General features: G+C 31.8%; 2 protein-coding genes across 4 annotated transcripts; one reads left to right on the top strand and one right to left on the bottom strand.

Moving 5' to 3' along the window:
• Window positions 1-1762: 1762 nt before the first annotated feature.
• On the top strand, window positions 1763-13889 carry tey (teyrha-meyrha). 3 transcript variants are annotated; one of them, XM_085205504.1, is made up of 8 exons: window positions 1786-1863; window positions 2065-2120; window positions 10158-10352; window positions 10424-10589; window positions 10738-10913; window positions 11022-11235; window positions 11358-11460; window positions 12043-13889. In XM_085205504.1, exons 2-8 carry the CDS (start codon window positions 2118-2120, stop codon window positions 12227-12229), a joined length of 1044 nt encoding a protein of 347 aa, XP_085061630.1. In that variant the 5' UTR covers window positions 1786-1863; window positions 2065-2117; the 3' UTR covers window positions 12230-13889. The 3 variants fall into 3 exon arrangements, with proteins under 3 accessions (XP_085061631.1, XP_085061630.1, XP_085061632.1); XM_085205506.1 differs by having other exon boundaries at window positions 11358-11455; window positions 12043-12184; XM_085205505.1 differs by lacking the exon at window positions 2065-2120 and having other exon boundaries at window positions 1763-1863.
• On the bottom strand, window positions 13874-23247 carry LOC146527043 (uncharacterized). Its single transcript, XM_085206636.1, has 17 exons — window positions 23220-23247; window positions 22906-22983; window positions 22672-22789; window positions 22524-22597; window positions 22073-22239; window positions 21694-21814; window positions 21393-21504; window positions 21232-21317; window positions 20812-20987; window positions 20397-20666; window positions 19469-19588; window positions 18897-19064; window positions 18753-18819; window positions 18601-18644; window positions 18285-18466; window positions 17380-17593; window positions 13874-14360 (listed from the first exon to the last, which is right to left on the bottom strand). The coding sequence occupies exons 1-17, from the start codon at window positions 23245-23247 to the stop codon at window positions 14247-14249; spliced, it is 2139 nt and encodes a 712-aa protein (XP_085062762.1). The 3' UTR covers window positions 13874-14246.
• Window positions 23248-23825: the final 578 nt, after the last annotated feature.

Raw genomic sequence — 23825 nt, 5'->3', positions numbered from 1 at the left:
TGTTGAGTTTCTTGCCGGCTCTTCTCAGCAGAACTGCCTTCCGAACCGGTGGTAGCTTTTTGTTCATATGTTCATTCGACGATTCAAAAGTGCTAATAATAAGTTTATTTGAATAAAGAATATTTTGAATTTGAATTTGAATAAATGTAACAAATACCATTAAATTCGAAAACCACTTCACCTTATAATATAAAGCGCATAAGGTTAACTTTTATTCTCACATAAAGCTTCCGAGAGGTCATAAAGAAAGTCGAGGGATTATTATTATTACCCACTACTTGCAAGCGAGGAATTTTCCGTAATAAGGGTTGGTATTAGCGTCACCAAAATATTGTGGTGTCACCGGTCCCGCGCCCCATAATGTTATTAAAAATAATTTCTCATCTTTATTACCCTCCGTAGCCAGAGCGGTCGCTATAAATGAATATGTTCTTGTAGTTATTTTCCTTAATCAAACTTTTAATATTTTATAGTTGACCAGAGTAATATTTTTTTTTGTCAATAATAAAAAATATCTAAATATATTTTTCTAATATTTAGCGGAGCGGGCTTATAGAACCTAGCTGAAACACTATGTTTTGTTTTTTGCGAGATATTGGGGGATAAGATATACCGGGGATGAAAATCAGATAAGGTATTTGTGGGCTGATGTCAATTTAAATTTTAAAATGAATGTTTTTGTCAACTCGCGCTTTTCTTTGTATAATCTATTAACTATTAACAGAGACACTTATTGGGTTCGTAACGAGGTTTTTTTAAAGCTATTTGGCTTATAATAGAGGTAAACATTTTCAAAGCAATATAGGGTGCTAAGACGTGAGTTTACAGTTCGTGTATCGTACATATAAGTGTAATAAATTATAAAATAAAGTTGTTTTCTTTAATGATATTTAAGTATATAACTTATGCCTTCATGCTATGATAACGGTATAGGGTTGTCAGATTCGGACACAGTTGTTTCGTTCATGGAGCCCGTGCTAATTGTTGCTAAATCAACTAAATCTATCTTTTTTTAGCATATGTAAGTCAAATACTGAGAGCTTTGGTGGGTCAGTGGAACAACGTGTGACAGTAACCTCGATGTAGTCGGTTCGATCCCCATTTATGCGAATGATTTATATATATTCGTTTCGTTGCTCTGAGCTGAATGCCTTAGGATGCATGAAGCTAAAAAAGGTATTTACAAAACGATATATACATTATACCTACCTATATACTATCTACAATTAATTGCTTTTTCTGTTTATTGTTTTTGATCGTGTTGAACTTGCTAGCGTTAAATTGCAACAATATAGGATTTATATTACAGTCGAAGGTCACATTTATTGTAGGTATAGATATATTTAATAATTATAATCTAAACAAATACACCTGACAGTTTTTGTCCTGTACATAACAGGATTATTCGGACCATATTTTTTTTTTCTATCTGCTAAAGTCTACATTTTTTAAAAAACAATCTAATATCTTTCTAGCCCTGTAAACACGAAATACACATAACAACACAAAAAATGTTAAATTAACGTTAATTAAATTATACCTCGCAACTTATCTATCATGTTCACTTTTATTTTAAAATTCGAATGTAGTTAAAAATTTAAACATACCTATTTTCGAGAAAGATACGAAAAATTTAAGTAGAGACAAAAAAAAAACATTTTTAAATAGTACCACCGAAGTGCTTCGTGGAAATGCAATAAATTTTAAATGTGTTTGTTTTTTCTTCGCGCGAATGGGCGTGTCGTAAGCAAGACCGCCCAAAGACCACCACCCTGCAGTCATCGGTAGCTTTTCACGGTGTGAGCACGTATCGCGCGCTGTTCTAGCCGACTCCGCGTAGTTTTGTGTTGTGGTTGCAACGAGGTAAGTTTCAAATTCGAAACATATATTGGCTAGAATATAATAATTAGGAAAAAATATAATTAAAAAAAAAGTTATTGTGGTTTTTTTTTAATTAAACGTTTTTGCCCCATTTGTGTGATGTTCTAGATTTTACTAACTTTTTCTTTGTAGATCCAAGTTCTGGTTACAATGTAATAGTTTTTTGGTGGATGATATTTTCAGAAATCGCCAGTTTCGGGACAACTATGGATGTTAACCACTGTTAATACTAATAAATGGTATGATATCTAAAATAAATTACGCGATGCGAATTAAAACTGTACACCTAATATTTTTCTCTATAAGTATGTACTTAAAGTGAATTAAATAGTAGAGCAACGTTTATATAAAATTACGTCCACCAAAAATATAATTGAAATCATCACAACAAATTATGATAATCTTTAACTAGTTTAAAAGTTATGCTGTATTAATTTATTTATTCTAATATTATTAAATTAAGCTAAATAGAGCTGTGTCTGGCTGGCCCTTTTAGGATATTGTTATATAATTGAAAATAAATTCGACTCGCAAAAAGTTTTTGTTATTAATAATAAAATTGATTTTTTAAAGTTTAATACATTGTTTTTTATAATTTTAATAAAATTATAATACAGTTAGAAAAAAAATAAATAATATATTTTATCACGTATTTTAAACGTTGTAAAGGTGTACTACATCTTATTAATGTTAAAAAAAGAGCTCTCTATACCCTAATACGACTATATAATGTTCGGAAGGAATAATTTAATCGTCTGACTGAAAACACGATTACTGTAGGTTCGATTCCGGAGGTTTGAAAGAAGAAATAATTATTTTCTTTTGTCGCTCTGGTAACAAAATAAAGCGTGCCGTTGAGGTCCGAAACTAAAGAAAAGGAATTCATAAAAAAAGATATATGTACCAACTATGTACAATTGCCTTTTTTGTTTAATATTTTTGCTGGTGTTGACTGTTGAAAAAGCTGCAGCATAGTTTTTTCGTTAAATCTTATATTTAACGACATTTTCGGTTACACTATGTAGATATTAATGTTAAATACTTTAATTATAATAAATATAATATAAAGTTGGGGTTCATAAGTTACCCATCAAGCAATATTCCTGAATGAGCTTATAGGTAAAGAATTAAGTTTTATGTAAGAGTTCTATATGTAACTGTAGCTTATATAGTTTTAACTATACCTCTCCCAAACACATCTTATAAACCTACCAATATTCGCATTACAAAAAATGTTTATATCTACTTGTTATTTTTTCATAGCTGGCACCGACTTTAAAAATAACAGAGTTTAAATATTAAATAGATATATTTTAAATTTTCTTTACTTTCAATAAATTTTACTTTAAAAATAGTTATTAGGTAGCTCAAATCGATAATAAATTATTAATGTATAATAATAACAACTGTTATTACTACTAGAATCAGAAATATATAATATATAAGTCCCAATAATTTGTTTAAAAATATCTCCTTACTCCTAAACGTTAAGGGTTTGCGTATCATCAGCAATGTCATCAGATGATGACTGCATGAACCAAATATATGATTATTAAAGAAATTATATGAAAGACACAGTGCTTGCCTATAAAATTGAAGATCTTCCTCGATTTGTCAGGATTCCATTATCAGATCCTGACGTAGTGGTAATAATGGGGAAGTACGCTAATTAAAATAAAAAAAAATGAAATCGGTTTACAGATGATGAAGAAAAAAATCGACGGTCAAATAAAAAAATAGTTGTCGAATGTAGAGCCTCTTCCTTTTTCTAAAAATAAGTTAGTTAAAAATAGAAAAAGAACTACACAAGTGAAATTTAATATAGGATATACCTGTTTGTGTAATATCATCTAATTTATTTAACGTTTCTTTTTTAAGTGCACTTGGTAATCAAATGAAAATTTTGCTTATGAAATGATGACCACCAATGAGAGCCAAGTTCAATACTGTATTGTTTCGTTCTCTATTAAACCATCAAATTATTCATCAAAAGAATCGGGTATCAATGTGGATGCCAAGTTTTGTATTCACTAAGGATGTAATTAAAGCTCAAGATTTGACTCTACATCTGCCCCATCCTCCGTCCCAGCCCTTCCAGCTTGTACTAACTAGACTTATACTGTTAGATGGATATGTTTAGTTTAGAGGTAAAATATAGCCAATATCTAACTTTTATACTTTGAGCTATTTTTATTTTCTTGATACAACCTGACAAATTTATTGTTATACAAGTCAACATTCTCTATATTAATTCATAGGTATAATAAAACAATAGTAAAAAGGATTTGTTATTATTGTATTGGTAATTCAACTTTGATATTGAAACCACACTAGACACAGTAATACGTGTTAAAGCTTCAACACACAGCTTTCGCGTTGCGGTCACATCTCTAACTTAATTAAGATCCTGCGTCGTCTTAATTATATCTGGTAATTATGATTTTATAGATAAAGAATAAGATATAAGATAAATATGGTTATTTTAGCATAGGAAATACTTAAAACTCATATTAATTTAAAATTTAGGCACGTTTATATAAGTTATTTATATATATTGTTAGTAATAGATGACTGCATCAAGTCACGTTTGATATCTATATACATTGAATATATTTGTGTAAAAACAATTTGAAAACACTAATAGAGTATGAATGTATGTATTTGATCTTTTTTTGTTTTTCTGTTTTAATTTGTAATTTTGCCGTTAAAAGCTAAACTATTGAATGGATTTAAAAAGACTTGCACTCTTTATGTATAACTATATGCATCCTTGACAAAAATTGTTGATTGTGATAGGCCATTCAAAAGTTCCATTGATTCCATTCCATTCATTCCATTCCATTGATGAAAGTCCAGCTAAATTATAACTAAATGCCGCCTTAGCTACAGTTGTTCAGTATGGTGGTTAATTTTAATACATTCTTGTGGCCCAGTGGGAGAGTGTTTGACTGTCATTGCGGTGGTTGTGAATTCGATCTCCACTCAAGAAAGTTTTAGTTTAGAAAAACTAAGTTTTAGTTTAGAAAGACTAATTTACTTTTGTTTCTCCACTATCGTAGGACAAAATGTGACGTTGAATTGAACGGGCGGCCAATAGTTTAAAAAAAAAAACATACAGTTACCACATACTGAAGGACCATTTAGAAGTAAATTTAAAATCTATCATCTAATAAAGTTTTAAAAGAACAAAAACAATATTAGAAGATCGATTTAGGAATGGTACTCTTAGAAAAAATATATTTAATTACATGCGCGGGTCGTTCCGCGGCTCTAAGCAATGATTCTTATCGAGGCTTATTGAAAAAGGGGCGCATTCCTATCACGCATAAATCAGGCCCAGCAGTATTTCTTTCAACCGCCATACGCTCGGTTTTATTGCCCACTTATTGGCCAATAGCAAGATAAGTTACACTGTTTAAAAAGTCCTAAAATTTTATTCTTATAAAAAAAGTTACGATTTAATTTTCTATACTGGTACAATAACGATTAAAATTAGACTGCTTCTATTTAGAATGAAATTATAATAAATAAATTATATTCTCTAAATAAATTTAGAATAAAATTATATTCTCTCTTTTATTATCTCTATATTCTTTAATTTTTCTCAACGTTATATGTTGCTTATTCAGAACAGAAAATATAATACATTTAAACATAAATATTTGACTTCACTGAATTGGGAATCTTGACATAGTCCGCATGCAAATAAAACGATCAAGTTAGAAATTAATATAGGGTCATAATCAGAAAAGTGGACATTTTCGAATTCGTAACGTAACTGATAAGTAACAACACTGATAATGTTTGTTACGAAACTGATGATATAACGCATTATACACAACAAAGTAAGGATATTATACGAATAAAACTACTGTTGTTTTTATTTAATGAGACACAAATTAAAATTTTAAAGATTCAATCGTTGAATTAACAGATTATAAATGTAAGAAAACAACAAAGTGACAATATTAATAATATAATAATGGTAGTTCGTAACGTAATAAACTTATATTTCTAAAGATCACAAAGTTAATGATAAAATTAAATCCACTTTAAAATACATCAAAATTTGAGTTGTTATCACTGGAATTAAGTTTAATGCGGAAGATATTCCGCATATCTTCATATTTAATAGGATTGGTCTGTTTAAGACGTTCTCTATATATTTTATGTCTTTCAGCATTTGACATAGGAGCCATGACGCTTACTGAAAATAAAAAAATATTTATCAATAGATATTTAATAATATTTTATGTTTATTGTTTAGATCTTTAACAACGCTAGTACAGAATGTATTTGTTTTTAAATAAAAGCTTCACCCACTTGAACTACATATTTATTAATTCACTATCTCGAGAAAAAAAAATTGTAATTACAAAATCACAACTAATTTCAGGACGAATAAAAAAATGTTTTTAACTAAATCGGTTAAGCCGTTTCTGAGATAAGCGTGCACAAACACATTAGACAAACAAGCAAACAGGCAAAAAACTTAAAAATTATTATTTTTGGTTACTTTACGTTATCAAAGTCACCAATTATTTTTTTCATATGCCAGCAATTTTTTTTTATATACATATCTTCCGATGGTAACGTAATTATGAACTAGGCTTCATATTTTCTCAGTTTCGTTACGTAACGAAATATAACGCAATTGAGAATAAAGTCTGAGAAATTCTAACCTTTTTAAATATTTGCTCATAAGCCACGTGTTGCATGTGTAAGCACTGAAGTTCTTTTTTGAGATTTTGTAAAAAGAAGCAAATAACATAAACAAGAAAACGAAATTATAGAATACTTACCAAAATAAAAGCCGTTTATAACCCTGAGATGTAATTTTACATATTTCGTCTAAAATATTTGAACCCCTCAACTGCTGCGAGAACACTACTTGTTGTAGCTACGACAGCATTGACTTTTAGAATTATGGTGCCACAATAAAAACTAATATTAAACACCATCCAAAATAATTGCATTCATAATTTAATTGTACGTTACTAGCCCTGAGTAACAAAAAAGACAATATTTTGGGACAAATTTACTTAATTCATATATATTATTTATTAAATAATATATCAATAAAAGTACTTTTGTTTAATATTTTGAATAAAGTAAAGTAATATAAACATATCTGAAATCAAATAAAACCATAAACATTCGTAACAAATCAATTTTTAAAAAGTAAAGTGGTGAATGGGACACGAAAAATTGTATGGAAGCATTTTGAAAAGTTTTTTGCAACTAACAAAAAATACTATTAATAGCCATAATACATTTAAAATATTACAAAAATCTTTAAGTTAATAAGTAAATTTATCGTAAATGGCAAAATATTTAAATTATCTTTAAAATTGTATTTTTAAAACGCATTCAAAGTAGCGGGACAAGAAAAGACACAAAATGTACACTTTTTCTGATTATGACCCATATACAGTCATTAACGACAGAAAAATAATTCTAAATGATAAACGAGGGAACCCACATATTTATTATAACTAGAGTTTAAAATCCACCCTCAACTGCGTACACAACTTGAACTAGGACGTTCTTTTATCTGAAAATAGACAAACGTATTATACGAGTGCACCAAATGTACCATTTCATAAAGTTTACGTTAGTAGGTGTATTTATTGCTTCGCCATACTATTCTTTTCCCGATTGTTTAGGTTTGCACGTAGCGCGCGTAACAAACACCAACTGTTCTAGTCGTTGCTTACAAAAGTACATTACCGGAGGCACAGCACTATGAAATGGAATTACCTAATAGCAATTGCTTCTTCTTGTTTAAGGAATACAATACGTAAATTGATTTTCTTTTAATAATAAACTCTGGTAACGATTTTCATAACTTTTTAAAGGTACACTATTTACTATTTAAAGTAGCGTTTAATGATAAAGAGAAATGATTAAAAGTAACCAAACTGTTTAACGTTGCTCCGTTATAAATAAGTGATAGTACTCTATAATCTCATTTTTAAAATGTATTAAGTATTTTATCGTTAATTTATAATTAATGGTAAATTACTTTTGTATTTATAACATACTAAACACTAACAAGAAACAATAGTACAACCAATCTACATAACTATATTAAGACATCCGTATCATATTAAAGTCAATTTTATAAATTTAAACGTCCCAAGCATCTAGATTGCCCTGTATTAGGTCCAGTGGAACACGAGAGTGGCTATTTGCATAACACCTATCAATCTGAAGTGCGGTAAACGTTAGATCCCTATTAAGCTAAGATTGTCGCATTGATTGCAAAACTGTATACCCTATATACTTATATGAGAGCCTGTTGTGCAATACAGATCGTATAGCAGCATATTAAAAGCATTTTAATATAGAATTTAAGTGCAATATTATAATTGATATATAAGGAATATGTTTTTTAGGTAGTGTTTTGGGTAGAGCCTGTACTGTGATTTTGAGAAGGTAGGTAATTCGCCACATCATTTTCTTGGACTTTATGGCCATTTCTCTATCACTATCCGTTTTTGTCGCAATTAAGAGCTAAAATATTTTAGGTTTTTGTTTGTGTTACCGGACAAGAAAAAAATAGACAAATTAAGTATTCTGGTAAAGGAAAGTAATGAAACTTAGATATACCGTATAACCTTCCTGTTTGCAATCAAATGCATTCCCATTGTGCTACGACGGCCTTAACTCGCTGTCTATTTTTATTTTACCCTAATGAATAACTTTTTTAATTTTGATGGAGCAATAAGAAATGGCTATCATCAGATGTTCCAGATCTTAAATTGAGAGCTAGTCTTCAAAATCAACTATAGCTATGACCCTGCTTAGGCCTAATAGCCATACAACAGGAGTTCCATCCAAATCCATTCAGTAGGTACATCAAAAGACGTTCTTATACTAACACAAGACAAACAAACTAATTTTATTTTATATTTTTAATTTTATCTGTCACTTTTAAATAAATAAGTTAAAAAAAATATTTTCTCTTTCTAGAGGCCGTCATGGCGTAGCGGCATAAGGGTGTGACTGTAACGCGACGGTTGCGGGTTCGATCCCCCCTCGAGGGAATGAATTATCATTAATTAATATTTTCATTTCTTCGTTCTGGGCCATTCAACACGCAATGCCTCGGAAGGTGGGGAACGGAATGTCTTAACTGATTTATTTGTTTTCTAAATAGCAACAAACATATGCATCAGAACGGCTCTTGTTAACATAGACAACAAATGAAAGCGCCAGACACGTGGTCGACTGTTTGTTAAAGCTAAGGACAACACGGGGTGTGTTGTCTGACTCAAAGGACATCCTTGTTTACTGCACGATTGATTACGACGTAGGCAATTCGCCCATTGCCTAAGTGTTAATTGGAGTTGGTACTGCGAAGGCAACCGTCAACCGGTCAACACCACTGACGTCTTAGTGTTTGAACTCAACCCAACAATCTATAATAATATATAAAATAAAACTAAATTATCGCTGCCTGTAAATGGAATTGGGGGTGTTTATTAATGTAATAGAACCCATAACAATGTTTGTCAAATTGTCTGTTCGTGTTTGCGTCAGATCACGCTAATCTCAGAATAGAGTTAAACGTTTCAAGTGCAAAATTGTCAATAAAAATTATTGCATGCAAATGTATTGCTACAAACATAAGTCCTTTATTGGATTGGCTGTAACTTTACTTTATACGAATAAATAATATCAAAAAGATTTATTGTTTTGTGCGTCTCAGTTTTTTGTCGGTTCGCTTTTTTAAAAAAGCTTTGTATATATAATGTACCAGAGGCCCGTGCATCTACGCCCGTATGAAATATATAAATGTTTATTTAAGTGTATTTAAGAAAAAACCAACCAAGTGCAAGTCCGACTCGCTCACAGAGGGTTCTGTACCAATTTCAGTACAGTCAAACTTAGTAGTATACATTGACATAACTTTTTTTATTTATGAACCAATTGTAATAAAATAAACTCTAGATGTTTTCGGAAGATTGCCAGAATACAATAGTGAAAACTGCATTTAAATCGGGTTAAGCCAATTCTAAGATTAGCAATAATTAACGCACAAACAGACAAAAGCTTTAAAAATCATTGTTTGGGTTCCATTACCCATAAAAAAAAGATATAAAAGTTCCCAATAACATTTTTTTTAAATATCTTCCAAGTACTGACACTGACCCTCTTACGATTTTATTATAAGTATAGATATATTTAATATAATATTTAATTTAGTTGCTGTGCGTAATATACATAATAATATTTTAAATAGAACCATGTTATAAAAGAAATAATTATAGACGGCAGGGATCATAATGGAGGGTTTCCTTCACCACATGGCGCCGCAGTTTCTGCATCCAGCGCTGCAGAGCTTTGGCTGTGGAGCGTTTCGGCCCATAGGTGGCGCATTTCATCCACTCTATCCCGGAAAGGCCTTTGCAAGACATTTGGGTGAACAGTACGCTTTGGGTCAAAGCGTCGGACAAGCTTTAAGAGTAAGTAAAATAAACCAATTGCGAAACACAGTTCTAGTTTTACTATTTAAAAATATATTTTAATTATTCAGAGTGTCCGCGACGAAAACAGTACACCGCCTCTTTATCGTCATGGTTATGCAGTGCGAGATGACACTAGCTCACCAGGATCCGCTGCATCAGCCTCTCCGCGACCCTGCAAAGACGAAGACCCACCATCTACGGCTACTTGCTCTGATTCACATGATTTATTTTCAGGTATATTTTTTCAAGAAAATTACTCGTACGAGGTTTTGAGACCTTTAAAAAAAATCTTTAAATAAGTTTTTTGAAATTTTGTGTTAATAAATACTTCAGATGCTTATGATGTTTAACCTCGATATATATTTTTTAAATGTTTATTTAGCTGATGGAGAACGCAAATCAGCTTGTGGTGTATGCGGTGCAAGACTGGGTCCGGGAGTAGCACAAGCACATTTTCTACAAGAGTTACAACATCTATATAGCTTGACAGCGATCCCGAGAGATGCATCGGCACCATCACATTCCTTGCACCATCAAGATGAAGATGCTCGTTGGGAGGTAACACAATTATATTGAAATTATTATATATTGTGGAATAAAATTAACTATTAATAAGTAGATGCATAATTTTCTATAAGGTTATATTAATATAAATATATTGTTCAGACTTACCAAAGAATAAGGGCCAACAGACAGAGGCGACTAAAGCTACGTACTCGTAAACGTCATCACACAGTCGAAAGTATGCTGGGCTATGATTTAGAAGACGAGCGGCGCGAGGAGCGTCCACGTGACACACGTACTTACGACGCCGAGGACGAGCCTGTAGACGTAGAGGGCGACTCACTCGGCTGGCCTGAAGCAGCTATTAACGTCGAAGGTAAGCCTCCTTTATTCTGTTCAACTCTGTTTATAATGTATTCAGAATTATTATAAGTATACCAGTACGTACTACGTAGACCTATTTATTTGAATTTACTAAATGTTTTATAAATGATGCAGAAAAAGATCAACGCAGCGACGGAGAGAAAATTCATCTTAGCTATGCTGAGGACCTGGAAATATCAAGCACAAACGACACGATGCAGTCGCCTGAGCGCGTGAGGTATTTTTTATCAACATTCAACGAAATGTGAACCTTAATTCAAGTACATATTTTGTTAAACTATAATAACTTAATAATAACAATAACAACAAACATTACAAATTATACACAAGGTGTACTACAAGGTACCTATATATGTATTTTTACAAGTTATTATTATTTTTATGTATAAAACAGACAAACGAATCTCAGTAGATTCAGTGACAAAAAGTGATCTCGATATGCGATAGATTCGATCCTACTAGATAAACACCTTAAGGGAGAATTATATTATTGAAATTATTATGGATTTGAAAGCGCTTAATTAAAGCAAGTTTATGTGATCATCTGCTGTCATACCCGAAAGATCTACTTTATATGTACTTCTAATACTATTATATTTTACATTTTTCAAAACTCTACTTTAGGATAGATTTAGGATAGGTCCAAGATGATCCCTAGTATATACACGAGATGAATCGGGGATATCTTCAAATATTATGAAGAACTATATTTTTGAAGGATTATTATTAAAAACAATAAATAAATAAATTCTTCTTTTATAAACTTATATCAAAGTTATATAAACTGTTTATTACACAGGATTGAAACTCCTAAACCATTATCACTCGAATGCACCAAAACGGAGAGCGTGGACAGACCTGCCGAGGTGAGCACGTCAGAGTGGGCCGCCGGCTCCGACGCTTGGCCAGCGCTCGCTGACGCTTACGCTCACGCCCGGCACAAGATCGATGGCGAAATGCCTTCTTCCACGGATTCTCGTAACTAGATATTTATTATAAAAATACTCAAACAAAATAATATATAGCACATCATCTATACCTACTTTACGGACTGGATGATAAAATCGTTAATTAATGTCATTGTTCTACATATTTTAAGAGAATCATAAAAATACTATAAATAACACAAAAAAACAATATTCGTTAAGGACTTGTGTTTTTATTGTTTCTAGAATATTTTAGTACTCCTAGATAACCAAGCAATACGTTTTTATTAACTTAATATTAAGTATTTAAATTACTTTTACATATTTATGACCCAATTGTAAACACCTGATTGTTCTCATAACTCACAATATCGATTACAATCTAAAAACAGATAAGCAAGTTTTTGAAACTTTTTCGAAAAAAAATCCAAAATTTTGTTTGACGCCGTTACTGTCACACGAGTATTTCATGTACAAATTAGAAAAAAACCGCTTTTTTTATTGTTGCTAAAAGCATTAATTATTATTAACTATAGATTTAATATTAGGCACTTTAATAATGTAGTCACAAACTATAGCATAGAATGTAATTATTAATAAACGTTTGTTCCTTTTTATTAAAAAAAATTCAAATATATTTTGGGTTAACGCATATGACTAACATATTTGTTTTTTGTAGGAGGTACGTTATATTTAAGTTATAGTTGAGCTTTTTAGAGAAATCTAATAATTATTTATTGAAATTCATGTATATAGCATTAGGTATCGATAATATATAATAATATATGTTAAAAACAATTAATGGTAATATATTTTAGTGGTGGGGAACTGTACTTTCATTGTAAAAGATATCTAAACCTCTGTAGCTTCAGTATTATTCACAAGGCTTAACAATAATTTGTTCATAGCTATATAGTTAATTTATTCAATCTATATGCTACAGGCAATCTATATAACTTCAGAATATTTATAGGGTAATGGCTGGCTATTAAGTAAAGACCTAATAATAAAAATCCGAAAGACACTGTTGTTTGAGCACAATTTTAATGAAATTCCATTAAAAATGTTTTGATAGTATCTAATGCAACGGGAGGCTATTTCTTAGTACCGGACACCAAACTAAATATCAAAATAGTCCATTAAAAGGTGGTGTCTCTACTGTAGAGATCTTCTATTGAGAGTAGAGACTCTACATATTATTTTGAATATTACCACCATTAAACAATTTTTTAGAAAATCTGATTCATCTTAAAATATAACCCTAACTCTAACTGTCTCATTTAATAATAAATGTAACCATAACATAAATGTATTCGATGTTATCTTACAAATATATATAGATAGATCATTCGTTCAATAAATATGTCGTCTCGTTTATCTCCAAGCGTAATCAACCATCACAGCTTATGTAAATACTCACATAATATATGTATATAATATATAAATAAGATTAAAATTTAATACATGCATGTGTGTTTTACCACTATGTCTATGTACCTACTCATGAAGAATAAGATTGTTAATTTTTATTATGTAAATATCTCTATGTTTAATTATTGTCAATAATTCTTCGATGTTATGTTTATTCAATATTTAGCGAATTTTTGTCTATAAAAGTGCATGCTTGAGTAAGTAGAGAATTATTGTATCTATTTAATCATTTAAATTAAAATCTATGTAATTATTTTAAATGAAACAATAAAGTCAAAATATCCAGTTACTTTAATATTCTGAATATTAAAAATAATCATCAAGATCATTGAAACAAAGTCGTAGTATAAATTTCATCCATCATATGTCGTGTGGTTATTGGGTTTAACAATAAGTTATTTATTGCATTATGCTAAACTTAGTACTAAACAAAGAAAAGAAAATAATGGCCATTTCATAATTGTAACACATGTTTAAAGGTTAGAAAAGACTCAAGTTTCGCTACAAAAAAAACTTTTGAAACACAAATATAATTTTCCAGGTTATTATATTATATAAGTAAAAAAAAACATTAATTGTACCGACACTGTGCTAAACCAACTTGCAATTTAACAACTTAATCTGAAGCATACAAAACATGAGAATACTATTTGTGGATATCGGCCTGCAGATTGAGAGTGGAATTGCGGTAGGTCTCTTCAGCCGTTGAAACAGAAGCTCGAAGTGGATGGGGGCTACCAGGTTGGTAATCTCGGACTACCTACAGTCATAAATAATAAAATAATAATAATTGTTAAGTATAGCTTCATGTATTAGAATATAAAATTTAATTCTAAGCTGACCAATGACAAATTAGTAGTTTAGCTGGCATAAATTATATTGCTCAAGTCCAAAATCCAGTTAGACCTTGCTGAGGTTACCAGGATTACCAGGATTTAAAGAAGATCAAGGATCTAAGCAATAAAACTGTTGAAGTACGAGCCGGCCTCGCTCACTGAGGGTTCCGTATCAATTTCATGATTGTAGAGACTTATTAGACTTATAAAAATAAACAAACTAGTTTGCGGGTGTATGCACTCATTTTGTAAGAAATGAACTACAAACATAGGATTCGACCATGTAGGTTAGAATTACGCGGTGAATGCAATTAAAGCAATTAAATTGCAACAGAGACAATTCATATATACCTACTCTTTTCATTGCGTTGAAAATCTACGATGTTTCTGTGCTTTAAAGGACCTGGATATTTAATATTAATTTTATCTTGATACCTCCCCGCAATAATAAGGTAAATATAGACTGACAGTAAAGTAATCCTATAATATAGTTTGGTGATATTATATAAAAAAAACTATTAAAATGCCCTACTTTAACCATAAAACGTCTTACGTATTAAAGGAATGGCGACTAAAAAAATATATTAATGCGATCGCTTCGCTCGCTGTAATGATAAAAAAAATAAAACAACAAAGGATGTTTTTATATATCTTACGGATAGATATGAATAAAGCCATATTTTCAAATATTTATCACACCTAGAGACTAGCAGCTCTACTCGTGAACTGAACTTACAAACATATACAAATATTTATGATTACAATAAGATGCAATTTGTCGTTTGTCACTCAGAAAACTTTACAGCAAAATAATATACAGAATGTTTTTGTCATCACCACTTTAAATGAAACCACAATTTTAACGACTCTATAAAAGCTTAATAGAATTAAAACAAAAGAGATTTTGCCAAAAATGAAAAGGTGTTTTTTTCAAACAAAATAATTAATAAAATTATCGTTGTAAAATAAAACGCCAAGAACTCAAGACTGATGCACGGAGACATACGAGGTGTGTTCAAAAAGTAAGGTGACTTTGTATTTTTAAGAAAAAATATTCATTTATTTATCAATATTTATGTTGTCCCCTTCAAAGTAATCCCCCTCAGATACAATACACTTATGCCAACGGTTTTTCCAATCGTCAAAGCACTTCTCATAAGCACTTTTCGGTATAGCCTTGAGCTCTTCCAGCGATGCAGTCTTTATCTCTTCAATCGTTGCAAATCTCCGTCCTTTCATAGGTCTTTTTAGTTTTGGGAACAAGAAAAAGTCACATGGGGCCATATCCGGTGAATATGGTGGCTGAGGCATGATTGTGGTGTTGTTTTTGGCCAAAAAATCTCTCACCAGCAAAGATGAGTGAGCAGGGGCATTTTAGCAATTTCGGAACAAACTTCGCTGACACACGTCTCATGCCCAAAACGTTAGAAAAAATTTCATGGCACGAGCCAAGCAATATACCAACATCCTCAGCAACTTTTCTGATAGTGATTCGACGATTTTCCAGAACAATTTTCTTCACTGCTTGAACGTTTTCATCAGTTGTTGACGTGCTTGGGCGTCCAGAGCGAGGCTCGTCATTGGCATCTTCCCGGCCATCTTGGAAGAGTTTGTACCACTTGTAAACATTTTTTTTACTCAGAACAGTTTCACCGTATGCCACTGTCAACATTTTAAGTGTTTCGGAGCACTTTATTTTATTTTTTACACAAAATTTGATGCAAATCCTTTGATCCATATTTTTCGATAGCAAGAAATCGCCGAGCACGCAAAACACTTATAACCTTTACGCCTCTCCCAACCAAACAAAAAATGCTATACACTTGAAACTTGGTACAGATGTTCGGGAAGAGTGTACCAACATAACAAAATAAAAAAATCGATAATCGAAAGTACGTTGCCCGCCAAATTTGAAAAGTCACCTTACTTTTTGAACACACCTCGTATATACCTATCCTACCGATATCCGCAGGGACACCGCCGCACACGCCTCATTCACGAAATCGAGTCGTAGGTATTGGCGATAAAGTTCAAAGTTGTTTAAGTAAACTTTAGTAGTATTTTTGTAGTAGTAATTGTTTACGTCATTAGTATATACGCGTAATTGCGTCACACGCCACGAATTTTTTAGGCATGGGCTTGAAATATTTTTCTCTATTTGATGCTCCCGTAAAAGGAGCGCATACGTTTCCAACCTGTATAACAAATAAATAATACAATATTAATTTTGGATTTCACAGGTTATCCAGCTAGAAAATGAAAATGAAACGAGTTTGCCGCCAATCGTCATAAGATGATTTTGATTTGTTTTATCTTCTAATCCAGAATTCAATGGTGCCAAAAAAAAAAATGGTTCTGATGATAGATCCGATAACTCCTTGATTAATTTCATATATTTTTTAAAGTGGATTGTCTTATATTTTTTTATGATTTGTATATATTTTTGCTGATGCTATTTTGTGACATTATGGGTACCTATTTGAATGTGTAAGTTCAGTTTTACAGTAGATTAATTATCTGTACACTTTTTACCTTTTGTTAATATTTTTTTTATTTTACATTTTAATTACACATAATAAATTTGAAACCATCTCTCGTCAAATTCGTGATCTCTTTAAAGAACTTTGAGTAGCAACGCTTTGTAAAAACCTTCATACAGATGGTGCTGTACTCCAAAAATTGTAAGGAATGGATCTACATAACTATATATAAATAATTATGACTCTAGAACGGGACAAGCATGATTCAAGACGAAGAAGAAGAAGTCAAGAGTCCGAAGTCTACAGCGCTACGTTCACTAACAAAAGGGCATAATAGAATACGAAAGCATGGAATTTTTTATGAGCTTCTCAATGCATATTTTATGATATATCTATATAATCGTGTTAGTGTATTCTTATTTATTAATTTAATGTAGTGTTAAAATCGCTGTATTATTATTACCTTCCGTATGTAATCTTCGCGGTTCGCCAGTTGTCTCGTTAAGTCCTCTTTACGTGCTTCGAGTTCTGGACTGTACTTTTCATTTAAGCATTTATCCACACGTTCGTATTCTCGGTACAAGTTTGCATACTCAACTAGGCTCTGCTTTGCTACTTGACTTTCGACTTGGCCCTTAGATGTCGCTGCATCGCAATCTTCGCGATTGCTTACCAGGCTGCTTGTCGTAGTGATATACATTATTAGTGAAGCTATACAAAGAATGTTCTCTACCAACGTATTCTAAGTTATTTACAAATAAGTTATTTTAAACATTTAAGTTTTATCTAGAAATTAAGTATCTAAATATTATTTGAAAAATGTTGCTATATGGTGAATACAGATTTAGTTTGTTTGCTTTTTAAGCTTCCCAGACTACGATAGGTAGGATGCTTTAATATATAAAAAAAAAACAATTAACCTTAATAAATAACTTTATTTAAAGTGTTATCAATAACAATTTTTTATCTAGATATAATTAACTACTTTTAAAAAGTTTTTACAAAGCTACGCATTCAAATTTATACCGAGAGAGGATTTCTGTAATTTCTAACTAATTTAATGTTTTTGTTAATAGAAATAATAGAACAAAAAATATTACGTTGTAGGCAGCGGTTAAGATAACTAGTGCTAAGACACTATTTCCCATCTATCTATATTTACGTGATATTATTGGCGGTACTGTTCAAGTTCCGATTATAATTAGAAAAAGAGGACAGAGGTGGTGCTCGACCTGCTCTGTCCTCTTTTTCCTTTTACCAGAGCCAGTGAAAATAATTCATTCCCCAGAGTTAGTCCCCTGTGCCGCTGCCTAAAAATATTGCAAATATTTTGAATTTAAAAAATAACTTGTTGCGGAGTTCACTTACTTATACATGGACGTATAAAAGTAGTTCGGGCGACTGATAGCGCGTAGGAACCTCGGTACCACGCCGTCACCCTCGCGATACAGCGTTAAGAGACGGTTGTACGATATATACTTAGAAGGAAGTCTCAACATCCTCCGACCTAGCTTGATAACGTTTATTTCGTTATTGTGAAGTATTGGTTCCTGAAATGTAATTTTAACAAGCGTTTTGTTTTACAGAAATTATATATGACAATCAATGAAACACTTAAAGAATTTTTTATTACAAAATATCTCTATATAATGTACGTTTGAATATTGTTTTTTTTTTAACTCACGGTTGCCGCGCTTTTCATGCCGTACGACGGTATATGACGTAAACCTGTAAAAGTTTCATATAAGAAAGATTGTGTTGATTTTCAATACACTCATAGGTACATACAATCATAAATAGTAAGAATTCTTGCCAAAAAGTGATTTTATAACTAACCCATGTGATGTGCTAGAGTCAATGGTATTCTGGACAGTGGCTGTTGAACTTTAAGTCCATTTAACACCTAATATTAAAAAAAAATATTATTTTAGATATGAATATGATTATTTAAAAATCATTAAAATATATTTAAATATTCACCTGTTGAAGATTTACGCCGATGTTGTGCGAGGGCGCGGTACTTTTACTCACTACGAAAGGAATATTTGCTTGATTGGTGACACCGTAAGAATAGCGAAAGCCCGCCTGCTTCATTTGGGACGACACAGTCGGCATCTCGTAGCGGCGGCTGTGGTATTTGCGACGCGCCTTTGTGATAATGGGTCATTTTAAAAGACTAAACAACTTTAAAATGCAAAATTATTTTATGAAAGTCTTTCTACGTTAATTGTTTTTTTGTATTTTGGGATATCGAAAAAAAGTACTTGTGTCTAAGGCAACAACATTTGGTTTTCCACTCATTTTCTTCCTCTAGCAAGACAAGCCGTTTTTCGCTATATCGCAAATTTGTTTGTCTATACAGAAAAAAGATATATATTTGTATAGAGAAAAACATAAGCCTCCTTCAGTTTCATGCTTTTTAGTGTTTAGCAGAGTAGGCACAGTAAACCCAGGAGAAAAAGTGGAGGAAAGTGGGGAACAGAAGGAACAGATTCCCACGTTCCAGCTTCCTATATGCGGAAAGTGTGAAGCTAAAAAAATATATATGTAACCTTTTGTTTCTTCGACTTAGTTGATGTAACGTCTTCCAAAGGACCCGTCGTTTGCTCTTCGTATACGGGAGACGCTCCATCTTGAAGTATTAATTTTAGAACAAATGAATGAGGTGGTATAATTGGGAAGTACATTCAGGAGAGATGGAAGATACGAGATGGATGTGGAAAGGCGTATTGCTGCCGGTAACAGGGTTAAGTGAGCTTTAGCTGCTAGATGAGATGGCAAAACGTCAGCACAGCTGCGCGGTGGCAGTTCACATGATATGCGGAGTCAGCTTAGCTGATCGAATCTGGAATGAAGAGATACTCAGAATGGCAGGTACTAGTGAGGATATCACGGTGAGAATGAAGAAGGGCGTGCTCAGCTGGTTTGGGCACGTCGAACGAATGAGTGATGAAAGAATGGCAAAATAAAAAGTGAGTGGTAAGAGAGGTAGGGGGAGACCTTGGTTGACCTTCGAAAACACCGTATCAAAGATACTGGAGGAAGGTCACGTAAAAAGCATGAGGACACCCGAAGAGCATGCATAAAGAGGTTGATGACAGTGGACGAGGCGAAAGAGGTATGTAGAGACCGTAGCGTTTGGCGCTCCGTCCTCTCTGACTTCCCCGCTAGGGATAAAGCGTGAAGGTAAGTACTTAAGTATCTATACTATAATTAGTTTTGTTATGTAATTCAAAGTAGAACATGTAAAAATTGGTCTGTGCCGATGTTACAATATTTTTTTCATTAGCATATCACGATCATTAGACAGAATTAACCATATTTCTGAAAAAGTAGATCTTTGTTTTAATATTATTTACATGAAAGTTGTGCGTTTGTACAAAATGACAGCGTTGCAAAAATAACAACTATTTTCTTGGTTGATTTCTATTGAAAAGACATATTTTCACAATATTATTTGGTATTGTTATATTTATATTATTTGTTACAATATTGTTTATATTGTTCATAAGTTCTAAGTATTTCAATACCTTTCTGGTTTTTTGTATGTCTGTTGACGTTATGTTGACGCAGATAGGGTTCTGCCGAGTGGCGGTTTTTGTTAAATAATTCCACAAGTGGTCTTCCTTCCGTTTCTTTTAAATTCGTATCTGTACAAACACACATGTTAATATTACATTTACAGATTGTCACACAGACCACACCAACCGATCTGAAGTCACTGCGCTCATTGTTACTCGATGGTAATCGCTATTCGCATATTTTTTTATTCTTATTTACTTGGTACGCAATAATGACTTTCCTGCTGCAAGTATCTGCATAGGAGGTGGCCGGGTGGCCCATGCCCACCCCAGAATAGTCTAGGGCCCACCCAAAAAATAAAAATAACATTTACACGAGCATATTTGTGCAAAGCTAAAGCTTGTAGATCACCTAGTGAAAAAGACAAAAAATATAGTATTTTACTCATTGTGTTTCCTTTTTTGTTTGACAATTCATTACGACGAGGAGACGGTGAAGAACGTCCTTGCCAATCTTCTCGTGTATTTTCAACCCATTGGATATCGGGACCTAAGTATAATATTATAAGTATATAAGTAAGTTTCTCTCATTTTTTTTAAATAGTATTATTAAGTGGAGAAGAGTTCGACTGGTTTGAATTAAAACAACACTACCTGTATCTACAGTACATGCGTTCAGACTTACCAGGATCTTAGAATGTGTCATACACTATATTAAATATTTCCATTTGGCCATGCAGGCGGAGCTGCAGCTAAAAGCTATTAATCTATTAAAGATGATAAAAATGAAATACCTGCTTGTGAGGATTCCCTTAGAACATATTTGGTCTCTTTTTGTTTTGACTGTGGCCGACTACCGTTATATTTTTTTTCTTTATTCCTATTACATATAAAAAATGTTATTAGTTTTTATTCTATACGTATAAATATTTTACGTACTAAATCATATACTTACTCTAAATATTTTTCGACATATCTATCGTGGTGTTCGTCATACAACGCGTCATCTCCACATGACACCTCGTGAGGCAGATTTCGTATGTCACTTTGCACGCCATGCTCAAATGCTGGATATAAATATTATTAAAAAATTTAAAACTTTGAGATGTGGGTGTCCATAATTAGATACCTTCTTTACACAATTATCATTAGCATAAATGTCTGTTTTTTTGTTTACGAATAATATACTTATATTAAGAAATTATAGGCTTATTCCATACAAATTTGATTTCCAAATGGTTGAAAAAAAAACTTACTATCGCCTGCAGCACGGGCCCCTCTAAAATCTGAACGTACTGGAGAAATGTGTACAGTTTCATGACGGTTTCCCCTTCTCTGTAAAGTACATAAATAGTGACAGCATAATCGAATGAAACGCTTACGTTAAGCATATTAAGAAAACAACTACCTATGTTTAGTAACTTCATTAAAATTTTTACAAAATATATAAAACTAAACACTTTAATACATCAATTTGACGGTCCCAGAGACCGTAAAGTATCAAAAATCATTTTTTTTTTGTACATTTGAGAATAAATCGTTAAAACTACACTTCTTAGTAGTTAGTAGAGCAATAAAAACATTTGTGATTTTACCTTCCTATCTATTTTTGTCTCTACTTCAACACAAACTCACTTTGGGCATTTTAGGAGAGTCATCCTGCTTGAACGCACGTACCCTACCAAGCATTTGCTCTTGTTCGATGATGTCTTGGTCGATGTATCTGCGCGGATTTTTAATAGAAGCACTTTCAAACTTTCGTAACTTCGACGACTGTTGCGACATTTCTGTAACCAGCAAAGCTAAAACCATCTTAAATCAGCATCAGCTGCTTAAGGGTGCAGTGCTGATATTTGTAACACATATCACTTGTATTATTTTTAATAAAAATTAAATGTAATGTATGTAAAAATATTATTTAATATTTACAAACTTTGCGTCTACTTTAAAATCTAAAAAAATGTTTTTGCTATAATAAAACAATAAATTTATACGGGCGAAGCCACAGATGGGTTACTAGTTCATTATAATATTCTTTTATTCCAGTTAAGCCAAATTTATTAGATATTTAACAAAAAAAACTTACTCGTTTTAGGCTGAGTGTGCACTGTAATCACAGGTATATCTGATGTAGGACCTGGCTCTGCTATCGTGGTCATACTATTAATAAAAATAATTTAAAATATGACGTGCCTATATCTTTGCATAATAAATTAATTCATATGTCTCGTTACCTGCGTTTTTTTAATTTCTTTTTTCTCCTAAGAGTTTTAACTAGATTAATTTTTTGTTGTAAATCGTTACATTTCGCTTCCGCTACTGTAAACTGGTCATCTACTTCCGGTATTGAAGCTTAAATATATTGTATTATTATAATTTTATGACATAACGAAATAACATACATTGGAAGCGTGTAATTAAATTAACATTTAAGTAACTGTTAAACAAGTTAACAAAGAAATATGTACCCCTAAGATCAATTTTTCTTTCAGAACGTACGCCTTCCAAAATTCCAGCGAGACTGCTGGAGCTCTTGTGACGTTTTTCTGAAATATATATATCTGATAATTTGAAAGTGAAACTTTTAAAAAATTGTAGTTAAAGATTCACACAATAGTGGAAGAATTTTCTCTCTCTCCTCAACTCTTAGTTACTTTCATCACTAGAGGAACTAAGAGGTACTTATATGCTGCAGTAAATGCAATGAAACATCATACTTATTTTTTACATTATTTTCAACATTACAATTACTGATAAAATTACAAATTATAAAATTATTAACCATTAGTAATCTTAAACCCTTCGTCCATATTAACTACAAATTTTCATATCACGCAAGTAATTCGCATCTATTTAAGATGTAATTGCAAATATTTAATATAAAAAGATGCTTAGTATCAAAACTACGAAAAAATCATGACGTCAACTTGTCAAATAATGTCATATAATAACAAGGCAGCATCGTGCTTATAAAAATCTATGAACATGGTTATTTTTTAATGGACGATATTTTAAATAGTCTTTATATAAGTAAATTGTTTTCAACAGGTGTCAAAGGTCGTTAGGATACTTAGAATCATTAAATTGTCCGTACTTTTTAATTTCATTCCATAAGTACTCCAGAAGAATGATATTCAATGTGTAAATTTGTAAGATGTTGGCATTACAAAGAAATAACTTATATTAAGTATATCAATATTGCGAGGTATCCCTAACATCAAGGAAACGGGGAAGGTTTTAAAAAAATAGTTTTTTTAGTTTTCCTAGTTAAGATGAATGTAGATAGAAATTAACATAATGCCTTAGGGAAATCTAATAACCTTAGAAAATTGAAAGTGTAGAACACTAGAGGTTTAACCCCAGAGAAAATTAGGAAGACTGGTTTCTG

Source organism: Heliconius melpomene, chromosome 21 (genome assembly GCF_056956725.1).
Source record: "Heliconius melpomene rosina isolate 202511_hmr_F chromosome 21, ASM5695672v1, whole genome shotgun sequence".
Classification (NCBI taxonomy): domain Eukaryota; kingdom Metazoa; phylum Arthropoda; class Insecta; order Lepidoptera; family Nymphalidae; genus Heliconius; species Heliconius melpomene.
This window is presented reverse-complemented; position numbering and strand designations above follow the sequence as displayed.

Coding starts and splice junctions, on each gene's coding strand:
- tey (XM_085205504.1), top strand. Junction 10,353..10,423: donor GCGTCGGACAAGCTTTAAGA/GTAAGTAAAATA, acceptor TTAATTATTCAG/AGTGTCCGCGACGAAAACAG. Junction 11,236..11,357: donor AGCAGCTATTAACGTCGAAG/GTAAGCCTCCTT, acceptor TAAATGATGCAG/AAAAAGATCAACGCAGCGAC.
- LOC146527043 (XM_085206636.1), bottom strand. CDS start 23,247: ATGGACGAAGGGTTTAAGATTACTAATG. Junction 19,589..20,396: donor ATAAACAATATTGTAACAAA/TAATATAAATAT, acceptor TACTTCCCAATT/ATACCACCTCATTCATTTGT. Junction 18,645..18,752: donor GACTCTAGCACATCACATGG/GTTAGTTATAAA, acceptor AAACTTTTACAG/GTTTACGTCATATACCGTCG.